The sequence below is a fragment of the Sinohyriopsis cumingii genome, unplaced genomic scaffold (genome assembly GCF_028554795.1).
Source record: "Sinohyriopsis cumingii isolate HCF-2022 unplaced genomic scaffold, ASM2855479v2 utg002682l, whole genome shotgun sequence".
In the NCBI taxonomy this organism is placed as follows: domain Eukaryota; kingdom Metazoa; phylum Mollusca; class Bivalvia; order Unionida; family Unionidae; genus Sinohyriopsis; species Sinohyriopsis cumingii.
In genome coordinates this window covers 1-15,058 of record NW_028316270.1, presented here as the reverse complement: position 1 = coordinate 15,058, position 15,058 = coordinate 1, and the positions used below count along the sequence as shown (strand labels likewise).

At 36.6% G+C, this 15,058-nt stretch overlaps 1 protein-coding gene across 1 annotated transcript in view; it reads left to right on the top strand.

Annotated features, from left to right (window-relative positions):
- LOC149770119 (uncharacterized) overlaps positions 1-11,185 on the top strand; it is a gene marked incomplete at its 3' end in the record, with an annotated part of 180,151 nt that extends 168,966 nt beyond the window's left edge. The window contains exons 65-70 of the mRNA XM_089949358.1: positions 1,521-1,696; positions 5,272-5,304; positions 6,737-6,843; positions 8,152-8,219; positions 9,624-9,778; positions 11,062-11,185. Of these exons, the coding sequence (XP_089805484.1) occupies positions 1,521-1,696; positions 5,272-5,304; positions 6,737-6,843; positions 8,152-8,219; positions 9,624-9,778; positions 11,062-11,185 (663 nt within the window). The remainder of the gene's footprint in view (positions 1-1,520; positions 1,697-5,271; positions 5,305-6,736; positions 6,844-8,151; positions 8,220-9,623; positions 9,779-11,061) is intronic.
- Positions 11,186-15,058: the final 3,873 nt, after the last annotated feature.

Sequence of the window (15,058 nt, the reverse complement as noted above, 5' to 3'; positions counted from 1 at the left end):
ATTTAAGACCCATATAAGGATAATGTACACATAGATGTTAAGACCCATATAAGGATAATATACACATAGAATTTAAGACCCATATATGGATAATGTACACATAGAAGTTAAGACCCACATAAGGATAATGTACACATAGAATTTGAGACCCATATATGGATAATGTACACATAGAAGTTAAGACCCATATAAGGATAATGTACACATAGAATTTAAGACCCATATAAGGATAATGTACACATAGAATTTAAGACCCATATAAGGATAATGTACACCTAGAATTTAAGACACATATAAGGATCATGTACACTTAGAATTTAAGACCCACATAAGGATAATCTACACATATAATACATGCTTACTTTATATGGATAATTGCGTACATTTGTAAACATATGAACTAGAAAAACATATACAATTATTGTTTTCTTATACAAGATTTAGAATTCAGGATATGCCAGTTGGGATAAGAAAGTTACAAGAAGTTACAAAATCAGCATAAAGAACCCAAAGATTATAAATGCACTAGGAGCCAATTTAAGTACAGAGAGCAACTAATACATCTAAAACAAAGAAATCTGGCTATAGGCACTATTAACAATGACAAAAATAATGGAGCCAAAAGCCCAATTCTAAGCAAAGCTAAAATATTAAAATGAATGTTTACAAAAATAAATTATTTGCATTACCACACTTACAAGTGCATTTATCCTTTATTGTTTTATTTTTACATCAGCATTTGACTAGCATCCTTTGATTACAGGTTCTAGAAACAATATTCTGTTCTGGATTTACAAGTTAAAATGTAGCTTTCATTTGTCATATCATTTAAACTTAAGGGGTAATCAATATTTTTCAAAATAACTGGAATATTAACCCATGACATTAACTTTCAAAAACACTTGGATAATTAACAGAAGCAAAGATTTTTAAATGGCTTTTACTTAGCAAACATTTCCTTTGTGAGAAAAAATATCACTATGAAAGTCAAACAAAATGATTATGTACTCACCACTTAATTAGGTATATTGTCTTTTGAGTATGATAGTAGAAACATGTGTAAATCAAATCTGTTTGTGGATATATCCAGTGAATACCTTGAACACATTGCCACTTAAACACATTAATTATAGATTTAACCAACCTGAACACATGGGTATATCTTCACATAATCTGAATGATTTTTAATCGATGAATCAGAAATGTTAGAAAATATTTTTTGTTGCCAAATTTTGTATGTTTTAGTTTCTCAAGAAGAGTATCTGGGATGGTTTCACCACTCAGCAGTTAAAAATAAGCAATGGTCTTATATGACTTGGACGTCTAAAATTTAGTTTTGTCGAGTAGAACATCAGTCCTTTCAAGGGACTCTTGTTTTTGACATTATACATACATCATTTGTTTATAGCCTTTTGTGATTGTTGCAGTGAAAGATTTCTTGCAAAACTTAGAATGTTACCATGATTTATAATTGCAGAAGCATGACGTGTTTTTCAATTTTTTTCTTGCTCTGTTTCAAGCTTCCTTATGAATGCTACAAAATGTCTACTCAGAGATCCCATGTTCAGAGACATCTGTAATGTTACAGAGGTTGTGAGCCACATCGCATCAGTCCCGGCCCAACTAACTTCTCTGTTGAGAGCACTCAATGTATCACAGAACTTGTTTGGAACAAATTTCAATCACTCTGTTTGTGGTAAGTTATATAATGTGTGAGAATAATTTAAACATCACTAAAATGCAGTTGAGTTATATTATAACCCAGTAGTTTTCATTGCACTGCTCATTCCTATCAAAATGGCATTCAACAAGGAATGTTACCTTACCGCATATACCCACTTACATGTCAAGTCCAACTATAAACAACATCGACCCTAATCTACCAGCACATAATGCACTGGCAGATCAGCATCTATGTTGTTTGTTCTACTGATTACCCCAAACACACTGCAAAGACCCAGAAATGGTAGCACATTATGCAACAGTAGATCTTGGTCTATGAAGTTTAAAGTTGGACTCGACCGACACACAAGTATATATGGTATGATATTACATTAAATCAGAAATATTTGTTACAAGTTACTAATGTTGTGGAATTGAACAATGATTCAATATTGAAGAAAGGAGCAAATATTGATCGACAATGAATCTACAAGGAATAATGATTTACCCCAAATAATTGTATGGTTGTATGGTTCTAATATGTTACTTTTAATTTATCTGGTGCTGTCTCAACCTTGTAAGTACAGTAAAACCTGTTTTTTGGTGGACATTCTAAAAACTGATTTATTCCGTCCTTTGTAAACAGGTACCTTGTAAGTACAGTAAAACCTGTTTTTGGTGGACATTCCAAAAACTGATTCATTCTGTCCTTTATATACAACACATATCTATTTAACACATTAACCCCTGGCGACGAGTATACTCGTCGTACTTTACACCCCTGATCTCCCGCGAGCCTCGCTAAAGTGGCTGAGTTTGCATAGCTTGTCTCCCGAGCGCCGAGTTTAAGAGGCAGTATTTAGCAAGGCCTTTCTCCCGCACGACGAGTTAACTCGGCGCAAACCATTGGTTGATTTAAAGCCATTTCCTACTAATGCAGTCAGTTTAACCAATCAAATCTTAGCTTACATAGATAGAGCGCACATTGCTCAACAGCGGGAAATTTTTTTCACTTCGATATCAGTTGATTTAGTGAAAATATTTTGATTTTAAAATGATGCAAATTGATGAGAATCAGCCTCTAGGAGCAGACTTTTTCTTGACGGATTCTGATGGATAATTTTCTGGATTTTAATCAGACGAGATTGATAGTGACATCGAAAAAGCTACTGAAAATAACAGCGGTAGTGACGAAAATGAGAATGTTGAAGAAGAAGAAGAAAATGAAAGTAGAGCTGATCGATGATCGTAAATGATAAAACACACATTGACAAGAGGCTATACCAACTTACCAAGGACCAGCAACGGATTTAGACCCTGATGCAAATGCATTTGATTTCGTGGAGCTTCTTTTTCTTTAGAATAATCGTTAAATAAATGTTTGGGAAATATACGTTGTTAACATGAGTGTTCATAGTTCAAGGTTTGTTAAGTGTTTTATTAGTTTTAAAAATTTCAGTGAGAATTCTTAGGAAGAAAGGTAAGTAAAGAGCAAGTAAAATATGCCCATTTGTGTACAGTATTCACAGGATGTTTAGTTTACAAGAGACGACAAGTGGAATTTTTGTGTACATAAAATATAATTATTTCATGTGTTGATGGTGTTAATAATTCTTTGTGAATTCATAATGGATTTTATCAATTATTCACGGCAAGAGAAGCAAATTGGCAAGTACATCATTTGTTTTCACCATCATGCATTAGTTTTATTTCTGCATGTAGCATGAAATTTATACCATTATGTTTGTAAGTTTATTGAGAACTGCCGTGCCAAATTTCAGCTGAATTAAATGAATGCAAATAAAATAATAACAATTTTATTGTAAGTAGCCCCCTGTATAAAAATCTGCAATCCAATTGCTGTCAGCTAGTCTCAGGGATACAGGCACTGGAAAGGCTAACACTGCTCTAGGTGATCTCTGCAAGTATGCTTCAGGGGACTGCCTATCTGTTTGGCTCAGGGGTTAATGTGTTAATACTAAACAGTCATAAATGAATGGAAGGTTCAGTAAAATTCTGCTAAGAGCATTGTGTTTCATGCAAAGTGGATTTTAAAAAGAAAATACAATATTATCAGACATATGCAGACACAATCACAAAGTAAATAATCCTCTGTAACAAACACACCCACTTTGAAGACCTTGTTGGAGATGAGTTTGCAAAGTTTTTAGCAGACATGAATTTACCAATTCCTCATTGCAGATCATTGTATTAAAATGGTTAAAATATTTTTCCAGACTTGTAGATCATACACAAATTTTCATGCTAGTATACAAAGACAATACACATGTTCTCTCATGCCACTGAGACAGGAAAGTTGAAATTTCATGTAGGAGCCTGAAGTTCCACTTCAGAAAAAATTGGCTCTTGTTGGATTCTAGAAAACCAATCAGAGATAAGAGGACATCAGAAATTTCCATGAATTTCAAATGGCTGCTGCTATCTTTGCTGACAGAAGCATGATATGTAGACAAACAGATGAATTTTATAAGATTAAATATATCTCAAGAGCTTGCCAGTAATTGTGAGTTTTTTTAAATAAGCAACAAAGAAAAAGCAAACCAAAATAGCTTACTCAGCAATACAGTTAATTGCCAATTGTGAAGTCCATCACTGAGATATATCTATTTAAAGCACTGTAACCATGAACTCGCTGTTCGGATATATAAGTAAGCAAGAATGTTGCTGTATATAATTTTATACTTTAGAAAAGAAGAATAAGAACTAAATATTGATTTTGGGATCTTTAAATATCAATGTGCATTTTTATTCCAAGGCAGACACATTGAGATACTGTGGACTTGTTCTGTTGATAGCACATTGTGCAGTGTAGTAAGAGACATGTCTACTGGATTTTAGTTCAGCCATATGCACCATGAGTTTAAGTAGTCCTCAGACATATTTTTGAATGATTTAACTTGTCAAAAATAGTTTTGTATAATTTAACTCTACATTTCTCAGATATATTGTGATATAATTCAGCTCAACATTCCTCAAACATATCTTGGTACAGTTTGATAACAAATTTTTCTTATCTATGATATTCCTTTAAATATCATAACTGATCAGACATATTTAGATACAATTTCACATAGAACTTTTCTTATTGATGGAAAGAGGCCTTTACTATCCTGTTTGATTGAATACCTTTATGCAGTGCTATGGCCCACTGAGCTGTGCCATTTCTTTTATACCTCTGCTGTACTGTATGGAGAGAGTATAAAGTTACATACCCTGTCTGCAACTTTTGTCATAAGTATTATTTCTGCTTAGTAACTTTTGAAAGACTTGATTCTAAACTGAGCAAAAGGATTAATATATATCAGTCCTGGCCTGACTATTTCATTGGTAAGTTGGTCCTGGCATCTTTGCCTTAGTTTTATAGCATATTTGTGGGGACATCCATATCGTCTAAATACAATTTTAGTTTTCTAATTTTTAATTGGCAACACTTTGTACTTTGATGTTATAACTTATGAAATAAATATATGAATGTACATGCGAGAAACAATATCATTTTGTCTTTGCCTATTAATGCCTACTGATTCTTCTCAATAATTGAGAGACAGACATTTTATTCTCACTTTCCTTTTCACTGCCTTTTTTCAGCTTCCTATCGTAACATGACTGGTAACATAACTGGTAAGTAGTTCATTCTGTCCTATCCTGTGTTATATATATATATATATATATATATATATATATATATATATATATATATATATAGCACCATTTCAAAACTGAAACACAATTTTATGCAGTGAATGCATTATAGATTTCTTTTTCAGACTGAACATGAATTGGATCATAAGTTTTCTGTGGATGGCAAAGGTTAATTTTTAGAGTCTGTTCAGTTCTGTTAGAACATTTTGTAAGATTGTTATTAATAAGTGACACAGATCAAGATGGGTTGACTGTTTTATTGGTGATCATAAAACTTTACCTTTGGGCTTGGACTGAAATGTTTGTCAGTTACATGTTTTGTAATTTCAAGAACGTATGTCACGTTGTTTTCAGTTATTTATTGATCTTTTAAAAATGTGGAATAGAATACTTTGTTTGATTGATATTCTATTTGATAGCTTTTGAAGAAAAAACTGATTACTTTGAGAGGAAACCTGTCAATCTTGAGAGTATAATACTAATAATAAAGCAGCAAATATGGAACCAAAAATAACATGTTTTCCAATACATTTGATGATAAGGTATATTCAAGTTGTCTTTTTTGTCACAACCTTTTATATCAAGATTGAATGCTTTTGTATTAAATTTTACATATATATTGCCACCACTATAATTTTGGGAAAAATTGTCCAGTACAAGACTTTAGATTTTCAGGATTTCTATAGTTACAGTTATTGATATTCTGGTGTTCTCTTATTTCATTCTTTTTCTCCAATTTCACTAAAATTATGGCTCCATCCAATCAGAAACTTGTACAAAATTTAGTCCAGTCTGGTGCTGTCATTCTGATTATCCAATCAGAAGCTTGTACAAACATTAGATCAGTTAAGTGCTGTGATTCTGAATATCCAATCAGAAACTTGTACAAACTTTACATTTAGTCAAGTGCTGTGATTCTGAATATCCAATCAGAAGCTTGTACAAAATTTAGCCCAGTTAAGTACTGTGATTCTGAATATCCAATCAGAAACTTGTACAAACTTTACATTTAGTCAAGTGCTGTCATTCTGATTATCCCATCAGAAGCTTGTACAAACATTAGATCAGTCAAGTGCTGTGATTCTCAATATCCAATCAGAAGCTTGTACAAACTTTAGATCAGTCGAGTACTATGATTCTGAATATTCCGTTGAAATATCTCATTGTGACAACCCAATCTGCTGCCTTCATTTTGACCTATCCAGTCAGAAAATGCATTGCTCTAATCCATCGGATTATTCTGTTGAATCCATGTGATTAGATTTAATTGTGTAATATTTGTTTATAAATCTTTACAGACTAGAAGAGTTTTGTAATCTTACTCAAGCAATATGTGATATATGAATGATGATGATAAAATATGAATAAAAAAGCTTGACTTAATAATTTTGTTTTATTTTCCTTTTATAAGTTTACCGATACTCTGGAGTCCTGACCCTGGAAAGAGCGTTTCAGCCAGAGTTACTGAACAGATCTAGCCCTCAGTTCGGGGACCTGGAAAGGGAGATCATCAGAGAGGTAAGATGGTTTTACCTCTAAGGAAGTGGTTGTACGTAATAAACATTAACCAGGTATTCAACCCTTGTAATGCAACTACAGAATGAGATAAGAATTATTTTAATTAAAATGGCAAGCCCTGAAAAATCAATAGTTTGATATTCAAATCTTATTGCTTAGTCTGTATTGTAGAACTCTATTGACTAACTTCAGTGAATGTAGAAAAAATAAAATTAGCTATTGGTTACAAGAATAATCTCTGTTTACTTGTAAGCATTCCCAGATGGAACAGTGCCTCTACCATGTTTGTAAATTCTAATGTATTTAGTTTGTAATGAATTAAAGAAAAAGTATGTGGTGAGAATATCGAATAGTAAGAATTGTATCTTGAAATCTCTCTGTGGAACTGTTGTATTCATTTTAATTTTGAGACTGAGATAGAGATTGATGGAACAAAGTACTCTTTAAATATTTTACATAATTTTGTTCTTGTCAGTGATATATACATAGTCAGTAGTTGTATATATGTCTTTATACTTGTACATTAGGCAGCTATAATTTTTTGTGTATAAAGTACATTTATGTTTTGATTTAGATGTATGGACCATGCAGTCAGAAATAAAGGATTGTTATCTTGTCCAATATTTTATCTTATAACTAACTTAGAGACTTAGTAAATATCGTATTTTATATGACAATAATTTGTATTTTTTCAAAGAAAGCATTAAAGCTGAAGCTACTGGACTTATTTACTACTTCCTCCAGTAGACAACTTAATTGGAGTCAATAACATTTACAGTAACAGAAGGAAGTTTGGAGCACTTAGAGTGTCCTTGGGCGGGACAGGACAAACATTTATGACCAAAGACCAGTGTTCTCGAGGTTCTTCTTGTGGTAACATCTAAAAGTGGTTTTGAAAACCATCAAGAACCCTGTTCTGAGGCTGAGAACTAACACCACATCTAGACAGAAGCAGAGAAAAATAAAAATGGCAGAACATGACAGATATTGATCTGTTCTGTTCTTTTGTTGGAAACAGTGCTGAACATTTTGGGTGAAATCCTGGAAAATGTTTCCCAAAAGATGGCCTTAGTTATAGAAAGTAGCCACAGAAAAATGACCAAGGAAATATTATTTTAAAAGAGTAGTGGTTTAAGTTGGTTGATTTGTCTTTAATAATAAATAGTAGAGGAGAAAAGGTAATAAAGAGGAATGTAATTCAGAATTAGTGTAAGTATTGTTGTAGATGCAGTTTTCTTTCATATTTGTTGCTTTCACAACTGACATTGCTGAGACTTACAACTTTTCTTTCCATTTCTTTCTTCACAGCTGAACAGGACATTTTACAGTGGAAATCTGAACAGAACCTATCTCAACAGCAGTGTCCAAGGCTTCCGGTCAGTAATTTACATGCTCTCTACTCTCTTCAATGCATTTATTTTTAATGTATTTTATTATTTCTTCTTAAACCCCTGCATGATTAGGTTTGCAGAATATTCCTACTGGGCCAGCATGCATGTTGTAGGAGGTAACTAATGTAACAGAAGAAATGGTGGTTTATTGGTAATTAGACTTGTGATCAGAATGGTGAAATCCTACTATTAAATCAGTCTGTGTTGGCAATCATGGTGTATCCTTGGGCAAATGACTTTACTTGAATTGATTTGACATCTACATGTGTTACTGTGATGTAAAACTACAAAACCAGATGAAACCTTGTCTTCCAAAATGAAAGATAGAAACATTCTCATTAGAAGTATTTAGCTTCATACTGCAGAAAAAAGTACCTAAGCTTGCATAATTGATAATTACAACAATAGTATCATGTTCCACTTGATATCAGTGTCCATTATAAATAAAAAGTGTAAAGTTATAGGCAGTCATGCCAAATTTCAAATGTGGTATCATTAAGTCCATAATTCCTATGTGTTTTCTAATCTGTCCTTCACATGACTGAAAGCATAAAGCATTCTAAACTTTATAAATCTACTTGTTATCAGCTATATATTTCATTTTGCCACTCACTTATCTGTATCCTGTGTCTTACTTTATATGTCTCCAACACACACATCTATCATCACCTAGCTGTTTCTTTTTGCCACTCACTTATCTATGTGCTGGGTCTTTATGTGTCTCCAACACACACACACACACACACACACACACTCCCCTATGATCAACTAGCTGTATCTTTTTGCCACTCACTTATCTATGTGCTGAGTCTATATTTGCCTCCAATACACACACACAGACACACCTATCATCAACTAGCTATTTCGTTTTGCCACTCACTTATCTATATGCAGTGTCTTACTTTATTTGTCTCCAACACACAGACACACACACACACACCTATCATCAACTAGCTATTAATTTTGTCACTGACTTATCTATGTGCTGGATCTTACTTTATGTGTCTCCACCACACACACACACCTATCATCAACTACCTGTTTCTTTTTGCCACTCACTTATCTGTCACCTAGATGTTTCTTTTTATGTTTCCAAGACATACTTTTCAAGTAGTTTTTTCTTTTTGCTTTAATTGTCTCTAATTAGTCACACCTGTCATCAACTAGCTATTTCATCTTGCCGCTCACCTGTCCATCTGCAGGGTCTTAGTTTAAATGTTTCTAAACACTCACAAACCAAATCATAAAAGCCTGTCAAATAATTACATTCCATAATTCAAAGTTTTAATTTTTTAATTACAAAAATGTAATAATGAAAATAGCATAATCAACAATAACAATAATGCTTGGAATAATAATGATTGTTACTGATGGCAACCTTTGTTTCAGGAATGGCAGTGTCATTGTTTACTTTGAATTGGCTTTCTCAGCTAACATCTCGATAAATGATGTACTCAGTACATTAATTGTGGGCCTGTTGACAAGTAATTCTAGTATAGCAGGAGAGATTCGTCCAAATAGTCCCAGGATTCTCAATCAAACAGGTGAGACTGATAGAAAATATACAGTAAAATAAGTCATCTACCTACATTTTAGATAGTCTGAGTTAATAATAAGAGATAGAATGAATTTACCATTACTTGATCGGTACCAGTGCTTGTGGATTTCATGGTGAGTGGTGAATACAAATAGAATTTAAATACTTAATAAAAATTTACCCTTCTGTTAAAATGACAAGAATCAATTTTTTCAATTGATGAATTTAGGTCAATAACAACATAAAATGTCAATTTTTAAACACCATGACCATTGGTACATTTGAAGTTGTATGAATTTACTTTTCACTATAACCTTGCTAATGGACATCTTTAAAAATATGTATGTATGAGACCGTTTCTGACAAATGAACCTCAGTGGTATGAAAAAAAGTGCTTAAAATGTTTATGGATATCGGTAAGACCCTTTTTAAAAGAGACCAGTTTCCAAATGTTTCCTATCATTTATATAATCCTTCCTTAATATTCAATATGTATTGAAAAGAGTAACATTTTGTGAAGTACCTATGCTTTTAATGTAGTAAATTCATCATTCATGACAGTTGTTGTTGTTTTGGGGTTTAACGCCATTTTTCAGCACATGATACGCAATGCATGACGACCAGTAATAATGGTGGAGGAAGAACCGGGGTCCTGAACCAGTGACCCACAAGAAGCAACTGGCAAGCTTTCTCACATACTCACATTGGCCAAATCCTAGACTCAAGCCCACACAGACAGAGGTGAGATGGCAGTGATCCGAAATAGAGAATGCTTTAGACCACTCGGCCACTCCGGGTTATTTGAAGCAATACTTCAGAGGAATCACAAATTTAAAAACTAGGGTTCCCTGTCAATCAATGGGTTGACACTTTCTATATATTTGGACTAAATTTATTACTTCAGGCTGTGATGTACAGGCTATCTTTTGTAAAGTGTATATAGCTAAATCGAACTAGATCAAAATTTTGACAGAAGACAAACTATGGTTAAAACCAGATTTTCACTGGTATATTTGGGTGATGATTAAATTCTTTTCTTTAAATTTAAAATTAGAGATTTTCAGTAAACAATAAGAGAAATTTAAGTCAGACATTTTCTCTCATATTAAGGATCTTATGTTTGCTGTTAATTAAAAGTTTCCTTGTTGTGTTTTGCTTGTATGATACAGATGAGTTGCATCAAATAGTTCCCTTGTTTTCTTTAAAGAGCATGTGACACTCTACTCTAACATTTACAAAATCCTCAAATATTAATAAATATATTTCTAATCCAAATTTGTCTGATTGTAGATGTGGAAGGATTTTGCAACACCTCTGACAACATTGCTGCAGTTTTGAAGCTAGAAGAATGTGGAATACGGAAGTACATCCCTGATGGCTTGTCACCATTCCCAGATAACCAAACTAAATGCAGGTATTGTACAGCCAATCTGAAACAACTGTTCCAAAACAGTGTGCTGGTCAAACTTCAGGGAAATTAGAGTTATTTGATCCCTCAGATATTATTTAATGCTTTGCATTCTTTCCTAAGCCAAAACTTGTGAGTATATTGTAATTATTTACTTTTTGTCATGAGAAGTATAAAAATTAACTTTCCTTTACATTCATAATTAGATGCTAATTGGATGTATCATCCATGATAATTAACCAAAACCTGCATACAGCTGTTACATTTCTGTGTCCTGTTTTCCTGAAAAATAAAATTGCCCATCAAACTGTCAAATCTCTGAATGACATATTGCACTACATGTTAAGTCTGTATGTCCTAAAGGCTTGTCCTGTTTCTGTCAGTCAAACCACCACACTAAACTAGAGATGGATCCATATATCCAGTTAACAATATGTAAGTTTGTTGGCATAGATACTAACTATTGAAAACCCACAATGTGTCAGTAACATCAACTGCAATCACCACTTAGGGAAACAAACAGGATGTAGATGAGGATACATCAGTACCCACTGTAAACCTCCCAAGATCTATCTGATGTTGACAAGCATCAGTTTGCAAGAAAAGTATAACAGATACAGATAAACTGAATTCATGTTTTTGAATGGGCTTCTATATGACACATAGAAATATAAGAACCATATCATGATAACATACACATAGAATTTAAGACCCATATAAGGATAATGTACACATAGAATTTAAGACCCACACAAGGATAATGTACACATAGAATTTAAGACCTACATAAGGATATTGAACACACAGAATTTAAGACCCACATAAGGATAATGTACACATAGAATTTAAGCCCCATATAAGGCTAATGAACACACAGAATTTAAGACCCACATAAGGATAATGTACACATAGAATTTAAGACCCACATAAGGATAATGAACACATAGAATTTAAGACCCACATAAGGATAATGAACACATAGAATTTAAGACCCACATAAGGATAATGTACACATAGAATTTAAGACCCGCATAAGGATAATGAACACACAGAATGTAAGACCCACATAAGGATAATGTACACATAGAATTTAAGACCCATATAAGGATAATGAACACATAGAATTTAAGACCCACATAAGGATAATGTACACATAGAATTTAAGACCCACATAAGGCTAATGAACACACAGAATTTAAGACCCACATAAGGATAATGTACATATAGAATTTAAGACCCACATAAGGATAATGAACACATAGAATTTATGCTTCGGGTAGATGGGACTCATAAACCTTGGATGGTAGCTCATCTAGGAGAAGGAAAACTCCGATTCCAAACCTCTGCTGCCTTGTGGCTATAGCCACGCATGGGAAAGGCTAAGGGAGTAAACCCCGACAGAAAATCCGGAGATGGAGTCCCTAAGGCGGTATGACATTGACTTCAACGTCATTCCGGCAACTCCTGTGATGCCGTTGGTGCCAAGCTGTATCGGCATTCGTCGTTCCCTTGGGCACACCAGCTGCGTGGAGAGGGGGGATCTGCTGCATGGGCAACAGCTGATTCTCCATACCACCCTGCCCAGGCTTCATAGCTCCACTGGAGAGGACATTCCAGCGTTGTTGTACGGCGTCGGCACAACACGAGAAGTAGCAGCTTACTGGTTCTAAGTCAAAGCTCGATTGGCGTAGAGCTTGGCGCCAGGGGTTACTTCTGACGGTGGGAGAGATCATCAGGTCTCACTGGACAGCTACCGCCCGCCTCAAGCTGGGCAGCCCCCAGTCAGTAAGGTGCTGCCTGCCATGGCCTGCCTGCTTCACCATCTCGTCAAGTGGGCTCAAAACTCTGCACCAGGAAAGACTAAAAGAAGAAATAAAACGACTCCAACTCTTCGTTTTGCAACCTGGAACATCAGGACCATGTGTCCTGGATTGACCACTGACCTACAGCAGATCGACGATGCACGGAAGACTGCCGTCATTGACAGAGAACTCTCCCGACTGAACATCGACATTGCCTGCCTCCAGGAGACCCGACTGACTGACAGCGGCACCATCAGGGAAGCCAATTACACATTCTTTTGGCAGGGGAAGCCCTTGGATGAACCTAGGCAGCATGGTGTAGGCTTTGCCGTCAAGAACACGCTAATTGCCTTCATTGAACCTCCATCATCAGGTACTGAGAGAATCCTTGCCCTCCGGCTGTCAACATCCTTAGGCCCGGTCAACATCTTCAGTGTGTACGCCCCAACCCTCTACTCCACCTACGAGGAGAAAGACAAGTTTTATGAGGCTCTGGATCAGGCAATATCCAGTATCCCCAACAATGAAAGCTTTTACTTACTAGGAGACTTCAATGCTAGAGTGGGAGCTGACCATGAGGCCTGGTCCACCTGTCTCAGCTTTTACGGAAGGGGCAAGATCAACGAGAATGGTCAGCGACTGCTGGAGATGTGCTGCTCCCACAGCCTATGTGTGACAAACACTTTCTTCAAATGCAAGGAGATCCACCAGGTGTCGTGGAGACACCCACATGCACGCCACTGGCACCAGCTAGACCTCGTCATCACCAGGCGTGCAGAACTGACCAGTGTCCTCCTTACCCGCAGCTACCACAGTGCCGATTGTGACACGGACCATTCCCTCGTGGCCAGCAAGGTGCGAATATTACCCAAGAAGCTGCACCACGCCAAGAAGAAGGGTCACCCACGTATCAACACCTGCTGTGCAAGCAACCCAGAGAAAACACAGCAGTTCATGAGCAAACTGAAGGAAGCCCTCACCAAAGTGATACCTGATGACACCATTGATTCCAAGTGGTCCCATATCCGTGACTCTGTGTACAATTCAGCCATCACAGCTTACGGGAAGAGGGAGCGAAAGAATGTCGACTGGTATGAGGCAAATTGGGAGGAGATGGAGCCCGTGACTGAGGCAAAGAGGAAAGCCCTCCTGGCATACAAGGCTGCACCTAGCCCCAGAACACTACAAGCCCTCAGGATTGCAAGGAATAACGCCCAGAAGACTGCCCACTGCTGTGCCAACACCTACTGGCTGAACCTTTGCAACAGTATACAGACAGCTGCTGACACCGGGGATACAAGAGGAATGTATGAGGGTATCAAAAAGGCGACAGGCCCCCCCAGCTACAAGACCGCCCCCCTCAAGTCCAAGACGGGCGAAGTCATCACAGACCAGGGGAAACAACTGCAGCGATGGGTTGAGCACTATCTCGAGCTATATGCAACCCAAAACAATGTCACTGGAACTGCCCTGGATGCCATTCCAGACCTGCCTGTCACGGAGGAGCTAGACACACAGCCCACCCTGGAAGAGCTCGGAAAAACCATCGATTGCCTTGCCTGTGGGAAGGCTCCTGGAAGCGACGGCATTCCGCCTGAAGTCCTCAAGAGCGGAAAACCAGCACTGCTCCAGCCCCTACACACGCTCCTCTGCCTTTGCTGGGAACAGGGATACATCCCACAGGACATGCATGACGCCAACATCGTCACTTTGTACAAAAACAAAGGAGACCGTAGCGACTGCAACAACTATCGGGGCATCTCCCTCCTCAGCATCGTTGGAAAGGCCTTCGCCCGTGTTGCCTTGGCACGCTTGCAGATCCTAGCCTCCCGCGTCTACCCAGAATCCCAGTGTGGATTTCGAGCCGACAGGTCAACTGTAGACATGATCTTCTCACTACGTCAGCTGCAGGAGAAGTGTTGCGAGCAGCGGATGCCCCTCTACATTGCCTTCATAGACCTGACGAAGGCGTTTGACATGGTTAGTCGGAGTGGACTCTTCAGACTCCTGCAGAAGATCGGCTGCCCCCCACGTCTGCTTGCTGTCATTATGTTGTTCCATGAGAACATGCACAGCA